Here is a 16,936-nt window from a genome sequence, read left to right on the forward strand (position 1 = left end):
TCTTGTTTGCGCATCATGTCCATAGCTCATTTTTTTTCTTTTGAATTAAAATTATATGTCATGAATAATTTAACAACATAGTCATTACAAGTAATGACTAAAATTATAGTGCACTCAATTCCTCTTTGTGTTCTCATGAAATCCCAAAGTAGAGGGATACATTTAGACTAATATTTTGTTACTCCAATTGTTATATTTGACATTTAAATCCATAGCCCTTCCACTATCATATCCCTATTTTTTTTTTTAATGTACCTACCCTCTATGTCCCTATTACTTAGGGATATGTTTATCTAATTTTATCCATTATGGTATAACCTATCAAAAATTTATCATAAAAGCACATTCTATGATTGTTCCTATCTAGTGACACTTTGTAGGAGTCAAGACCATAAGTTAGCTAGGTTTCTTTAAAACACATAAGCATGCCATTTAAGATTTAAGGCTCTTAAGCTCCACCCTAAGCCCTTTTTTCCCCTTATAGATGATTTATGAAGAACGAGATGGTATTACAAATTCATTTTGAAAATTTATGATGAATTAGGGATATAGAATCTTGTTCACAATTTGTTGGTACGTCTTTTATGGATATAGATTCTTGTGAGCTTTTTCCAAGATCAAAAGCTCAATGAAAAGTACAAAATAGAGAGACAAAATATTGATAGGAATAAACTGTATTTTATCAAGATGAAAATATTGATCCACTAGATCATCAAGCAATCAATTGTTACATACAATGTAGATGAGTCTGTTTATATAGGCAAGGCTATATGGATATGTGAGCACACAATGATGACATGTGGGCACACAATGATGACATGTGGCTCAATGAGAAATAAGGGTAGGTAGGAAATGTGTGGCAGGTAGGAGAAACAATATAATATTTCACATGAGGTGGATCACCCACTGAATGTGGAATGTAACAACAAGATAAGACCACAAAAGGTGGAAATTATCCTACACACACTATCCCAATGTGGCACAAACACCCAAGTGTCTCATACCCAAACTACTATGATATGCATGTACCTAAGTAAACTTAAGTAAGGTGTAATAATATCCAACATGAATAATTAATTACACCAACACCCCCCCTTAAGTGCAACTTAGGGGAATGCACTTAAGTCTACAATGCAACTAAGCAATGCAAGATGGGTCTTTGCCACAAGGCCATGTTAGGTACCCATGTACAAATGCAAATGTACACAAACCAATGCAATGAAATCTCTCACAAAGCGGGGAAAGAGAGAAAAACCCAATGGGAAAAAACCCTCCCCCAAAAGAGAGATGAAAAATATATACAAAGAACTCTCATAGAAGCATGTGAAGGACAAAACCACATGTGAGGAAAAAGTCCCCCCCCACCCATATGAGTGAAGAAGAGAGACTAGGTAGCCCCCCCTCAATGTAGAATCAACACCAATGATAGAAGCTCAATGATGTATGAAGAAATTGCTCCATGAACATCGAACAAAGTCTCCCCAATCATGAAGGGAAGATGTAGGAAAAAACCTCAAGATGAATGGAATCTTTGAATGTTGGCATATGTGCAGAGTTTGATGACATGATGGGATTGTATGTTGTCATTGATTTCAATATGCTGAAGTATGAACCGATATATTGAAGTAAGCAAACTGGCAAGTGAATTGGTGAACCGGTATGATGGTATGAACCGATATATGCAAAAAGTGAACCGATATGTTGGAGTGTGAACCAGTATATGGAAAGTTTGTATCAGCGTTTCATTTGATATTACTACCAGTTGGTACTCTCAGCTTCAGGGTTTCCAGTTGATGCATTCCAAGTCTGTGTGATTTGACCGACGACATCCTGTGATGAATTAGACGACATCCTGTGATGAGTTAGCATTGAAATGAAGATTAGATTGCATTGCCACATCAACCTTGTGCGCATGAAGAATCTCCTTGAGGATCTTGCATGAAGAAGATTGATTCTATCTACCTTGGGAATGAGCAAAATCTTAATAAACGGTGGAGAGCACGTGATGGGTTATCAACTTCCAGAAGTAGTGAAGAACAGATGATGGTGAATGTCTTGAGATTTGTTCAAGATTGTTTTACCCTATGTAATGTGCTTAAATGGCTAGGATTGGACTGATTGTATTGTTAACCTATATGCTTAGGGTTTTAGGTTTTGGTCACCAACCTAATTATTGTCTATAAGGTCGATGATGATTTTTATTTGAAGTTGTTGGCAAATGAATGAATGTGAGGTGATTCTTGCTAGACCTAAGGAGTAAGAAGAGATCTGTAGAGTGTGATTGCAGATGTAAAGAAACTGAAGTGGATCTGCCTTGGCATTAAGTGTTGTTATCAAATCAACGTATTACCTGTTGACTTCTAACCATTTTAGCAGATGGAAAATCCCTTTTCCAGGTAGCTTTACATGCTTTTTGTAAATCCTTTAACAGGGTGACTCAAAGTCATTGAGTTCTTCAAATCCTCTTACAAGGTAACCTTTAACAGGGTTTTAACCTCTAACTGGGTATTTAGCCATCCCTTAACCGGGTGATCTCTAACAGGATCGGTTCCTAGCAGAACCTATTGTAAAGTCTTTAACCGAACTAGGCTCCTAACAGAGAAAACTTCATAAGAGTTCAAGAACAACTTGTGGGTATTCATCCCCACCGTGGTTTTTCCCAGTTGGGTTTCCACATGAAATATCAGTGTGTTATGTGTGATGCTTTTTCATGCAATATTTTAGTGTTTTCTATTAAGCTGTAATGCAAGCTGATCCAATGGTCATTGTATTTCTGATGTATTACTTGCTTAAGCATATGGGTGAATTTGAGATGAGATATTAGGTTTTGAGAAGATCTAGATGTTATCGGTTTATGTCTTTTACAATCCATATTGTGTTTTACCAGTAGTGTCTTGATTTAGATTGGTGATATTGTTTACCAGTTAGTGGAGTCTTTGCACTTTAAGTTGTTTAAGAATTTTTTGTCCATACCGATTCACCCCACCCCCCCCCCTCCTCTTAGTATCTGTTAGGTATCTATTGGTCATCATTATTCATCACTGAAAACTACTCAAGTGTCCCCATGTCGATGCTGAAAGATACCCCCTCCAAAGGTGGTGAACTGCTCCACACTACTGAAAAACGCACTCCAAGATCTAGTAGAGATGAATTTAGAACAATATCCAAAGACTCACATGTCTCCTCTAAGGATAAAGAGACCTCCTCCAACCACTGTACAAAAGTATCCACAATCATGTCAACCTCGAAAGAATGATCATGTAGAGAATGCACAAGAGGGTCAGAGTGTTCCCTCGCAACAATCGAAGAAGGATAATCTTCATCAAAGAGAAGATGAATGTCATCAATGATGTCTCCCAAATCTGGAATGTAGGAATCCACAAACAAACCTGCAATGTCTGTCAAGTAGTCATCCCAATGAACTGAAGCTGGAAGACATGAAATATCCTGCTGCGTTGAATCACAAGAAGGCAAAATTGTTGCACTAGTTGTATCATCAAGTGCAATAGGTGATGTGATATCAATAGGAGGAGATGAAATGGAAGGCTCAAGAATGGGGTCACATGTTTGAATCCCCAAGTTCAAGTACCCAAAGTTCTCCTCAAAATCTGAATCATCAACATAAGAATAATCAACCTCATCAATAGGACCAAAATGTGAAAAGGAGTACAACCGAGATGCATGATCAACCACTCCAGTCGCAATAATAGCTCTAGTCTCCAAGTCTCTAATGATAATTGAATCAGGTGTGAACTCCGCAGTTTTCCTAGTTGCCCCATGTGTGATTTCATAGATGCAAAGGAGATTGTTTGTCAAATGGGGTACACACAACACATCATTGAAGGAGGTATCCCCAATGGCAATAGATCCTTTCCCAATCACATCCATGTATGTATGATTGCCCATCAAAATATGGGGCATGGTGCAAGACTCAAATGAAGAGAACATAGACTGCGAAGATCCCATATGATGAGAAGCCCCTGAATCTAGAAGTCATCTCCCTAAATCATGAGTTGTAGTAGCACAAAGAGCTTCTTGCTTTCCTTTATCTGTCCCAAAAGACTGATCTTTTCCTTTATCTTTTTCTTTTGAAGAAGAAGCCGAAGTAGACATAAGGTAGGTTGATTTTGTTCTTCTCAAGAAGATTTTTCAACTCATCAATATCCACAAAAAGATTATCCTTATATGATTTCTTCTTAGGTGAGGATGTAGAATCACCTTGTTGTGGAGAGGATGATTGTGCTCCATCTTGTTGTGGTTGACTTAGGTTGCTTTTGATTCTTGCCTTTTCCTTGATTGCTTTGATTCCCCTTATTAGCCACTAATGCTTGTGACTTTGAAGATTTGAGAATCCCTATCTTAGTCAACTTAGATTGCTCAAGAATCAACATCTCCGTGAATGCATCAAATGAGGGAGAAGTGTATGAGGAACCAATGGGTGTGAAAGCTAGATGCAAAGGCTGCATACTCTGAAGGAAGCTTGTCCAACAAGTTATAAACCAATTGAGCATCCGTTTTGTCAATTCCACAATCCTTTAGCTTTTCTCTTAGCTCATTTGCTTTTGTGACATAATCTTGGATTGTATCAAAATCCTTGGGATCCAAAGTTGTGAGTTCACTATCAAGCTTGTAGCCCTTAATCTCATCAACTTGACCATACAATTTCTCATAAATATCCCAAGCCTCTTTAATTGTAGTACACTTATCAATGTGAAAAATGAGGTCATCTAATACATGCTTTCTAAGAGTTCCAAGTGACATAGCATTCTTAGTGAGCCATTCAATTTGAGCATTAGGATTAGCCGTAGGATCAAGTGGTGTTGTCATGGTTCCATTTACATAATGAATGAGTCCTTTTTCCATTAGTTTACTCCATGCCTTTATCTTTCATGATGCATAATTATGAGGTATTAAAAGTGGAAATTTAGGAGAACCCATAGCACTAAAATGAAAAAACACAAGATAGAGAGAGGAACTATCACATAAGACACCCCCCAAATTACTCAATCAAGAAACCCCCCCCAAAATGATGATTTGACACTTTATACTTAGTGCATATACAATGGGCCACTTGCAAAACAAGGCAAGGTGGACTTCTGATTTCAACTTTACAACTGCTTCAAATAGGCTATAAGAGACCTCAACAATACTGCAAGTGATCTAAATCGAGATCCAAGCAAAATGCAAGTACCAAATAGGCCAAAAATGATCAAATACTGAAAGTACAATTTCTACTCAAAATCACTGCAAACTAATGGTAGATTATGAAAGTAGATGAAAAATTATGCACTTTAAAAAAATCGGCATCTGAAAAGGAGGTCGTATGACCCCAAATGAAGCCTCTAAAGTTGCAAAATTGAGGATTAGATAGGTACAGTCATGAAAATCTCCAAAATTCTAAAAAATCCGTCGATTAAAATTAGATAATTCCACCACCACTACAAAGAGCACAAAATTATAGCCCATTTTAAAAAATGCACAAAAAAAGAAGCAAAAATGAGCAAGATATGGCCATTTGAAGTCGGATTGCAAAATTAAAAAGCCAAATGAGAGGTAGGTAAATTTTTTTCAAAATACCACTAACGCAGTGCTGACGTCAACAAACGAAAGGCTTAAATTTGATGCCCGCTTGGCTGTCATAAAACTTCACGTCCAGCCTACGTGGCATCCGTATCGTACAAACATGTTGACCTGGCTTAATTAGAATCCACCAAGTGTCGTACGGTCATATGGAAAATCTGATGTGGTAGAGTGACAAAGCTTGCTGATTGTTCGTACATAATACTGAGGTGTTAGTATGGATTCATTGATGTGGCGGTGTAGGTGGCAAGACTTGGCAGACCGTACTACTGATGTGGCGGGCCTACGTGGAAGTGACGTGTCGAAATGGTACTCCCAGGAGAATACCAAGACGACAGGGGCATCGACGGAAAGGTCAATGCCGACGAAGAGTCAATGGTCGCCACCGGGGAGGTCACCGGCTGGGGTGGTCACTGGTTGGGGAGATCACCAAGGAGAGATGACCGGTTGGAGGCTGCCGGAGGGGTGGTGGGAGACCCGGAGATGGTGGGGTCGGCGCTCGGCTTCTGAAGAACTGCAGGGAAGGCCACACAGACAGAGAGACAGCAGAGCGAGGGTCACCGATGAAGCGTTGGGAGTGGAGAATGTGTAAAGTACAAACTCTGCAAAACACAGGGTTCGGGGGTGGGAGGTCACCGCTCCCCCCCCGCCCTCCCCCCCATAATAATAATTTTTTTGATTTATTTTTATTTTAAAATTTTACAAATTAAAAAACTACGGAATGAATAAATAAGAAAAGTAAAAATACCGTAGAAAAAACAATTATTATTTTTTTTTGAAAAAAATCGAACCATATAGCCTTATAGGCTAATTTTTTCCTCAAAAAATTGACTTTTTTTCAAAATAGGCCGACTTTATAGTCATAATTCATGGAAATGGCCTCCCGGACACAAACGTGTTGTCCAAATTGTTGTATGATGCCCCCATAAATAGCAGCACCCTAGATCCGAAAATTGAAGCCTCTAAAATGTCTCCAAAAGACTAATCAATGAAGCCTTTTAGGCTCTGATACCATGTGAGATTATGCCAAGATCAAGAACTCAATGAAAAGTACAAAATAGAGAGACAAAATATGTATAGGAATAAACTGTATTCTATCAAGATGAAAATACTGATCAACTGGATCATCAAACAATCAATTGTTACATACAATGTAGATGAGCCTGTTTATATAGGCAAGGCTATATGGATATGTGAGCACACAATGTTGACATGTGGCTCAATAAGAAATAAGAGTAGATAGGAAATAGATGTGGTAGATAGGAGAAACAATATAATATTCCCCATGAGGTGGATCACCATCGAATGTGGAATATAACAATAAAATAAGACCACAAAAGGTGGAAATTCTCCTACACACACTATCCCAATGTGATACAAACACCCAAGTGTCTCATACCCAAACTACTATGATATGCATGTACCTAAATAAACTTAAGTAAGGTGTAATAATATCCAACATGAATAATTAATTACACCAACAATTCTGAAAGTAAATGTATTGTCTTTTCAAAATAGTACATTTTCTTCATTCCTTTTGTACTCTTTGCAAAACTTAAAGAAAATCAATTATACATTCCGCTACTATTTATTCTTAGGTGTGGATTGTGCTCATAAGATTGATACATGTAAATTTTCTATTTTCAACAGTAGTAACAGTAGTAACATTTCAGCTTAAATGATATAATAATGTAGAAAAAACATGCTGGTTGCTTTAACGTATTTCAAAGAGTTTGGTGACTTCAACATTTCCTTTATTCTTATCCAATGAGTTGGCTATTACATTTTCACCCTGCTTTTAATGTATTTCTTGGTCATTGAATTCATACCATATCTCATCGCAGAACCAATACCACGAGCTAGCAAGACTGAAACATCAGGTCGAGCAGTTGCAGTTATGGCAAAAGTGTGTGGTGAACTTAAGCTTGTCCTACATATATCCTTGTTTCTTTTACCAGAAATGTTCACAATTATCAATGTGAATGATGTGTTGGAAATGGATGCAGGCATATGATGGGAGAACAGATTTCAAATCTGGGCATGAAAGATCTGCAACAACTTGAACGTCAAATGGAAGTTGGAATGAGTCGAATTAGGGCAAGAAAGGTATTAAGAATTAAAGAATATTTGTTATTTTTAATGAACCGACTAGAACTCAGACCTAATGTCTCTACATCTGAGCATGCTAGACTGTTCTAGCATTTGAGCTACAGACCTTCTTCAAATCTAAAGTATGAAATTGGTTGTCGAACAAATCTACTCAAGCCACAAGCATTTGCCTGGAATTTCTAGGAAGACAATCTGATTTGTTTAGGTGGCTTATATGAAATCACACTAGCTTCTCTATTAGGGTTCATATATTAATGTGATTTCAGAAGTCATCTAAACAAGTTGAAACTTAAAGTGTGTTATTTAAGCTTGTTCAAATGATTTACATTACATCGCACTAGCTTCTCTGCTGTTAAACTACTAACCAATTTTGCAGTTATCATAATGGATTACTATATTGCTTTCAGGACCAGATTTTGTTGGATCGCATAGATGAAATTGAAATGAAGCATTTAGAAGAAATTGAAATGAAGGTAACTGGATTTCTTTGAATTTTCAATATTAATTCTCACCAGTTCTACATTGTATATTTGAACTCCCACAAAATTTTCCTGTACCATGATATGCACATTATGCTTACATAATTCATTTTTGCTAAATACACCAACCTTTCAAATTTGCAAATCAAAATACAGCAGCATATACGTTGACATCTAGTTAATTAAATAGGTAGAGTTAGGAGAATGCAGTATATGCTGACGTGTATAATAATTTGTTTTACCTTATTAAGATTTTTTTAAATTAAGTTACTGACTGTCTGAACTTCATGTTTTTTTGGAGAACATTCAGGAGCAGGAGAATCAAAATTTGCGCAGACAAGTAAGGCATTTTCCATTTAACTCTTTTGTATACATATTAATATTGAAGATGATTGCTTAATTTGTCAAGCATATATTTCCTATCTAACACTGCAAACTTGGCCATTAGAATAGTTAGAAGAGGCAAGCAAGAATCCTTTGACCGTTGAACAACGTCCAACAACTTTTCTTGAATTTCGTCCGCTACAAGCAAGAGATTCTCCGCCAGCAGTCATTGCTAGACCGTTGGCAGCTCATAATTCTAGCAGCGAGGAATCAGAAACTTCACAGACATCATTACATTTAGGGTAACGACTTATTCGTTATACCCATATACGTTTTAATCTTTTTCTTTCAAAACATTTTTGTTTGTTGCATTCGGAAATACAAATGCAAGATGACTTACAAACTAAGAAAGAATTTAAGGCAATGCAGATCACTTACAACATCACACATTAATATTGGGTTTTGTGGCATGAACAAAATCTCACCATATAGTTGTTGCAAGTAAACTCAGTATGAGAAAAAGAATACTCTTTACAGTTACTGAACGTGAGGTTAACATGACAAAATGAATCCTTTATAATTGCTGAGATTTAATCGACAGAAACAGATTATATTTATATACACACATAGAGTGAGGAAACTGGAAGATTGAACACGGTTTAAAAAAGGAAGGCTGAACAAATATCCAAAAAAAACAATAAAAAATTTATACCTTGTATTCCTTGGCTGGACTTACAAGTCAGATCTTTTGCACCCATCATAAACAATGTTACAATACAAAAAGATGGGAACTCAACCTGCACTGTCTTGACAGGAGCCTCTTGATAATTCCAAAATATAATCTTTGACCTCCATATGATCTCTTGCCTCCTTTCCAATCCTTTTGTCTCTTTCAACAAAATCAACCTTTTATATGCTAGCACTGGAATCTGTAGTAGTAGACAGCACAGGAATCAATGTCAAAACATCTTCTCCTCTAAAAAGGGCCTTTCTCTTTCTCTGAATTTGATTTCCCTCCTCCCTCACACTCCACAAGACTTCAATCTTAGGTCACCAAAAATCAAAATAAAAGGTTCCTTTTGTCCCTTCTCCTATGTGCCTTAATGGTACAATGCATTTATCGGAACTGGGCTCTTTTTCATGAGATTCCTATCCACGTCTTGTCTCTTCATTTATTTAACCCATACATTCTTGGTTGTCTCTGTGCAACATATTCTTCTATCCTCCCTCACGTACCTCTTTAAATTCTGCCCTATTTTCCTTTAAAAATTTATTGCTTCTTTCTACGTGCCTCTTCTATCCTTTTTTGCCATGTGCTTGGCTGTATATCATCAAAAATATTTTTTGATGAATAGGTCTTGTTTATTAATTAAAAGTATTAAAGTACATATTCACAAAAAAAGGTCGGGGGATACAAGATCACTTCGCGAGGGTCACACGGTCAGAAATCTGAGGCAAAAAACAAAGCTGTTTCAAACTAGTTTTTTGATCATCAAAAATATTTCAAACATCATCAAGTCCCAATAGAATGAAATTTGAATTCAAATAGGTGGTTCGTGGATATAGAGGGGTGTACAAAAGGTTATTGATATTCTTCTTTTGTCAAGATAGGACAAGGAATCAAAATATAGTAAAAAAATAATATAAAATTTTAATTATTTTTTGGATTTCAAGATATTTTGTATTAGAAATTTTAGATTAAAAAAAATTCTACTTGTAGTCAAAAGTTGCATTGTTGTAGTTGAATTTTAATCAATAACTTTAATTAGGATGATCATAAAGCATTTTTGATTAGTTTTCTCAACTTGAAGGTTCATTTTTTGAACTAGTTTGTTAAATTCATTTTCATTAAGGAATAACTTTCCTTTAACAATAAAAGAGGACATGCCACTTTACTTTTCATCATTTTCTTTGTTTCCCTTGCAATTTCTTTTGTAACAATAATTCCCTCTTTCTCTTTCTCTTTCTCATTCTCTTCTTCTTTTATATTTTTCTACTCTACTTCAACCTAACATATCCTTGTCTTTTAAAGAATAAACCGCTACTAAATTGCTACATCCTTCTTTTCTATTGCAACATTTTGCATGTTCCTCTCCACCTTTATGTCTTTTGATAAAAAACTATTGCTGCATTCTCATCATTATATTTTATTATATGATTGATTTCAAAAAACTCATTTTGTACCTCATTCTTTTCACCAACATCTACTACAACATTACTCACTTATGTACAACACTATGACTGAATTGAGCATTTGTTCCTTGATTTCCTTCATCTCATTCTTTATCATCACATTATTTTTTTCTTCATTATCCTTTTGTATGATTAGATAAACAAGATTGTCCAATTTACCCATCCCGTTTTCTTTTGCTATAGCTTTTGTTCATATTTCTTGAAACTTAAGGGCTTCATTTTCTTCCTCCATTTTCTCATTCAAGTGGAGTTCACCTTTTATAGACTATAGATGACCCGTCTCTCTTTTGATGGATACTTATCTAAAAAACCCTACCATTTTTTTTACATTTCATGTCTATCTTCTTCCCTATCTTGTCTTTCTTCAAAATACGCTTCATTTTCTAAAATGAAAAGTTCAATCTCTCATTATCTTAAGAGATAGTCTGTAATTGAATTCTATTGTGTTCCTCTTTCCCCTTCCCTTGTATACAATTCTTAACACTTTTCTCTTAATCAAGTTTATTCTTTTAAAATCAAAGGTATCAAAGAGATCAAAATCACTTTAATGTACTTTTTAAATAAACAACAATATATTTATAGCCTAAAAATTAGATTTTAGTGTTCTTAATATTAGGATGCAAAATTGAGACACATTTCTTAATAGAAACATAATCTTTATGGTTTCTACACAATAAGTAAAGATGACAAAATAGATTATTTAATTGTAAAGTTTTAATCAATCGAAATAAGCATTATTTTTCATGCAAAAATAAAATAAGGATATATACAAGATTAAACATAATTACAAAAATTTGTTTCCTTAGATTCCTTAATTAGAAATACACCTTTCATTAAAATTATCATAAATAACAAAAAAGAAGCAAACTAAAATATTTTTGTTCTAATATGAATTCGTTCCAAAGGAATGGATGACTCCCATATTCATAGAGGCCTATTGATAACTTAAAAAGTAACTTGTGACCTATAATCCCCTTGAATCTTTTTTCAAGGTCCTTAGTATTTAAACATCCAACATTGGGTAGCACTAGATCAGTATCAAGAGTTAATTTTTTCTTCTAGAAATTCCTTATTTTCCTTCGAAGGTCTCACATGCACCTTTTATTTTTTCTTCGAAGGTCTCACATGCACCTTTTACTAGACACCTTTAGCACATTTTTTCCGTATCCTTCTTCTCACACTTATTCTATTCCTCTTTAAATTTTCTTGAATTCCCTTTTGAAAATTTTCATCTTGATAATACATGTCTTTTCTCTCATTTTTTTCTCTACCTAGATATGCATATCCTACCATAATAAGTGTATTATAAAGGGTGTGCAAAAGGTTATTCGTATTATTTTCTCTTTCTTCCAAGATTTCATAAGAAATAAACAAAGGAAAAAAAAACACATTGTAAAGTTCCTTTATGCACCAATGTGAAAAAAAATAAAATTTGTTCAATTTTATAATAGAGTTAATATACATCCTTCTAAATTAATTACTGATTTTAACAATACTTTATTTTCATATGTCTTGCCTAAACCTTTTGATTATGTCCATTATCTCTAAAATTATTTATATAAGTCTGTTTAGTATCAACTAGATTTTACCTTCAAAAAGTTTTAGGTTTCTATTTTTGAAATGGTTTTGGCACAAAAGTCTATTATTTGTTAGTAATGTTTAAAGTAAAATTCATATGTTTTTGCATTTTTCACCTATTCATTAGTAATTATATTTTGAGTAAATATATGAATTCAAAATAACAAATATTTAATATCCTTAGCTAGATTAAAGAGAATAGTTAAACCATATAAGTAAAAAATTATGTTAGTAATTTTTTTATATTATTTATTTATTAATAATTATCACTTTTTTAATTTTTTAATATCAATGCTTTTATTTTTACAAATGTATTGCAAATTTTTCTAATATGAATATAGATATATAAATTCTTTCTTAATTTTATTATCTACTTAATTTAATTATTAAATAGTGTTTAGAATTCAATAATATAATTACTTGATCAACTGACCAATTTTGTCAATAATTATTATAGATTATTTGATGGCCATGCTCAGAGTAAGACAACTCAAATCCATCAAAATAAGACAACTCAAATCCATCAAAAGTTTTCAAGTTCAAATGAAATCCATCGAAAGTTTTCAAGTTCAGATGAAGTCCACAAAAGCCAAAATGAATGGATGGAAGAATAATTTTACTTGGTAAGGTTTGCATTTTTATTTTCTATTTTAATTAAAGTAAGGTTTGCCTTTCTATTTTCAATTTTAATTAGATTATACACATCATATTGACTAACAAAATTTCAAAATTTCTTACATTCCAGGAAACTACACTTGCAAGGATGATTTTCCATTCAATGATATTTTCATCAACTTACATTTCAAATTATTAGTACAACGAATACAGTTGCCTACCAAGAGATCCTCTTATGATATTAAATGATGATTCTTCTTACCTCATCCATAATTAATTCCCTAGGATTGAATATCTTTATTTATTTTGTACATATCTACTTCGAAATATTGAAACCGGTGTATAGTAATATATAGTTAGAGAATTTTGAAAAAAAAACAAACTCTTTAATGTTTCATGTGAACCAATTATACATGTTTCTAGAAATAGAAATACTTGGATTCTAGCTATCATTGATGAGCATCACAAATAAGTACTATGTTTGCATTGTCTAGTTTTTTTACTATTAGAATTCATTGGAAAACAAACCTAATATTGGGTAATAATATGAATGAAGTAGAGAAAATATTTAGATGGTTTAAATGAGAGCACATATTATTATAATATATATTAAATTTTTAAAATAAATATTGAAATTATTTATTGAATGATTATAAATAAATGAGAATTTTTTTGTTGTGATATGAATATTGATAGAAATTTTTATATATTGTTATTTGTTAAATTATTAAAGGATAGTATATTTTTATTATATATTTTTAATTTGCCATATATTTAAAACAATCATTTTCTTCATATTGTTAATTTATCTAATAAAGTAAATTATTTGAATTTTTTATAAAATTATATATTATTCTTTTAATACATAACCTATTTGATTTTGAAATTTAATTTTAATATATCTTTAAATCATTTATAATATATGGATATCATAGCTTATAACCCATGGATACAAAATTATAATTGAGATAATACAATGCTAATGTTAATGAAATTCAAGTTAATATTATAAAGCCAAATAATTCTCAAAATTCTATACTTAATGTTCTCATAAAAAAATATGTTAATTTTGAAATTTAAATTTTAACTCACTTTGTCTTCCACTGTACTCTCCTGATCATAATGATGGATTTAGTTTCATCTAATTCTATTGTTCTTTATGACACAATTATGATTAAAATTCTAAATTTAATAAAATACATGTAGATAGATTCTTAAAAAAAGACACATATGAGCCATTTATTTCATGTATACTTTCAAAGTTGATATTGATTGTACAATAAACACATTTTTAAAATGAAAATAATTATGTATATTAAAATAAATGTGTGTATTAGGCCAAATGCTTAAAAAAATGGATGAGATCATGACACAAGTCAAATCAATGGCACTCAATGAAAAACATAGGTAAATTGCCTGTAGAAGGGAAAAAAGACATTACATTAAAAAATCAATCACTACAAAAAGGAAATAACCATAACATTACTAAATTAAAATAAAATGATAAAATAATTAACAAGGGAAGCTTTAGAAGTAGGAGAAGGGTGTTTATCATTAGGATTATTCATGGACATAACATTGTAAATCCTTGCCTCCTACCCATCATTAGAATCTTCTTTCTCCTTAGGAAACCTCTTATTAGAAATTACTCTAATCATATGTAGGCTACTCACATTACTAAGATGATGTGTGAGATTGGTGAATTGAGAAATGGTGTCTCAAAATTACATTTCCTGAGTTGAAATTTATTAAATTATAATTTATTTATTTATTATTTTGTTCTTGTATATAGAGTGAGGCATTTCATTTTGAGGTGACACTTTTTGTCATGTATCAACATTTTGTAAGTGTCTTCAATATTGTAAGAGTATCTTATGAAATGTTAGAAAATATAATCTTGGGTACTAATCATTATGATAAAAATAAAAATAAAATAAAATGAGAATTATAAAAGAACAGATTTTACAAATTACAAAATTTATAAATGAAGAAAATATTTTCAAGTAAGAAACCTCATAAAACACCACTTTATTAAAATACTTACAAAACATATTTTATTAAGAAATAAACTAAAACCACCATTTATAAAAATTCATAATCGAATGTTTATTAGGCCATGATTATTTTAAATAAGATATTCTTATTAAAATTATAATATACAAGATTTTGTAATCTCATAATAAAAAATATATAAATAAAAATAACCTTTCAAGGTGGGAGTTACTTACAAGATAGATTATATGAAAAATAAGTGCATATTTAAGAGGGTTTTGTAGTAAAAATATCTACAAGAATAGTGATGAGTATGGACACTTGTCATCAAGAATCTCTTAAATGTGTGAATCAAGATAATTTGTGTCCAAGTTTTGGTGGTTAAATATGACATTTATGACAGATGATAACAAACCAAGAATATTCTAAGAGAACCTTATCTAATGGAGGAATTAAGATTTGGGTATCATACTTCCTTTAGACTTCCTAATGATTTTTAAAAGCTATTTAGTATTTTTTATTTTCTTCTCTTATAAATTGGTATTTATATTTTGAGTTGTATATGGCTATTTTATATGTAATCGTATCATTGTATTTTGGGTATACCATCATTAAATATTTCTCTACAACTATATAATTATATAGTAACATGATGAGAATATTTTAATAATACACAGGGTTTTTTCACACATAAATTTGTGCGGTATTATATTATTTAAATTTTTATGTATTTTGTCCCTTATAATTACAAATATCATGAAAATTCATATTGTCATCCTCAAAAAGATTAGTTTCAAAAGTGTTTTCCCATACCTATATGCTTATATGTTTATGAGACTATTTGTGCGAATAATGTAATACCGTTTGATTAGAGGATTTGGTTGATCATTGGAGATTGAGTTGAGTTTATGTAAGAGGATTTAGTCCTCCGGTATTGAGCTTAAGCAAAACTATACACAAGCATAGGAGATGCGATCTTTGTAGTTCAAATGCTTCTCTAGATTATAGTTTGGATTTCTATGTAGTTAGTGAGACTCCTTTTGTGATGAACAGTGCGCTCTAGGCTATTGGCCTTCGTGAAAGTGCAGGCCCCTCAATTGTAATTCACATACTTACTATAGAAGTATTATCTAACTGTGGGTAGGCTTCCCAGCGCGGTTTTTCCCTTTACCGAGTTTTACACATATAAATCTTGGTGTCATGTGGATGGTATTTATTCTGTGATTATTGTTTATGCTTAATTGGTTTAACTACTATTCCAGTATAATGTTTTGCGTTTTGGTATTAAAGTTTTAATTGTTAAGGTTTTGGTAATCTGTGACAACTGATTCACCCCCCCCCCCCACCTCTTAGTTGTCTTCTAGTTATTTGAATTGGCTAAAATTATGAACATGCAACACTACACATTTCATTAATTTATGCAAGCAGAAATAAAATAAACAACATTAATCTTTCCCTAGGGTACTTCAATGTCATTACTCAATTAACTATCATAATGACATCCTACTCACATGATAATCACATTCCATTCTAACTTAATGCATTATATCCATTTCCTAACCATGACATATGCAATCTACTATGATATTTCTCCAATATGATATGCATACTATTCTAACATCTTTCTAGCATAATACATTTAACCATTTCAATACAAGACTAACCCCCTTAGATCTACATTCATTTTATGCACCAAATCCCTTACATGCAATGCATAATTTTCTTTCTACCGATGCATCTACATGAATCATTCATCTAATCATATTATCTAACATTCTCATTAATACTAATCCATTCATTAAGGTTCCTTCACATTTGAATTACATCCAAATCATTTCATAGAATTCTATTTTAATCATTTCATAGAATTCCATTTCAACTGATATAATTAAGCTATAACATTCCATTTTATTTACCAATATACTTAAGGATATTTCTTCCATTCTATAAATACAACGTGATACATCATATAGTCTTATTACAATATATGACACAATCCTAAATTCCATCTACTACCTTCTTACAATTACAATTACATAAAATACATCATGAGCATAACTCTTCCT

At 32.4% G+C, this 16,936-nt stretch overlaps 1 protein-coding gene across 3 annotated transcripts in view; it reads left to right on the forward strand.

The window, feature by feature from the left end:
- LOC131056327 (MADS-box transcription factor 23) overlaps positions 1–13,233 on the forward strand; it is a 42,516-nt gene extending 29,283 nt beyond the window's left edge. Inside the window, exons 3-9 of one of the 3 annotated variants that reach the window (XM_057990676.2) lie at positions 7,425–7,486; positions 7,587–7,686; positions 8,097–8,162; positions 8,470–8,508; positions 8,622–8,794; positions 12,721–12,886; positions 13,009–13,233. In XM_057990676.2, the coding sequence (XP_057846659.2) occupies positions 7,425–7,486; positions 7,587–7,686; positions 8,097–8,162; positions 8,470–8,508; positions 8,622–8,794; positions 12,721–12,877 (597 nt within the window). In that variant the 3' untranslated portion in view covers positions 12,878–12,886; positions 13,009–13,233. The remainder of the gene's footprint in view (positions 1–7,424; positions 7,487–7,586; positions 7,687–8,096; positions 8,163–8,469; positions 8,509–8,621; positions 8,795–12,720; positions 12,887–13,008) is intronic. The other 2 variants (XM_057990677.2, XM_057990678.2) reach the window with 2 other exon arrangements.
- Positions 13,234–16,936: the final 3,703 nt, after the last annotated feature.

The sequence above is a fragment of the Cryptomeria japonica genome, chromosome 7 (assembly GCF_030272615.1).
Source record: "Cryptomeria japonica chromosome 7, Sugi_1.0, whole genome shotgun sequence".
Lineage (NCBI taxonomy): Eukaryota > Viridiplantae > Streptophyta > Pinopsida > Cupressales > Cupressaceae > Cryptomeria > Cryptomeria japonica.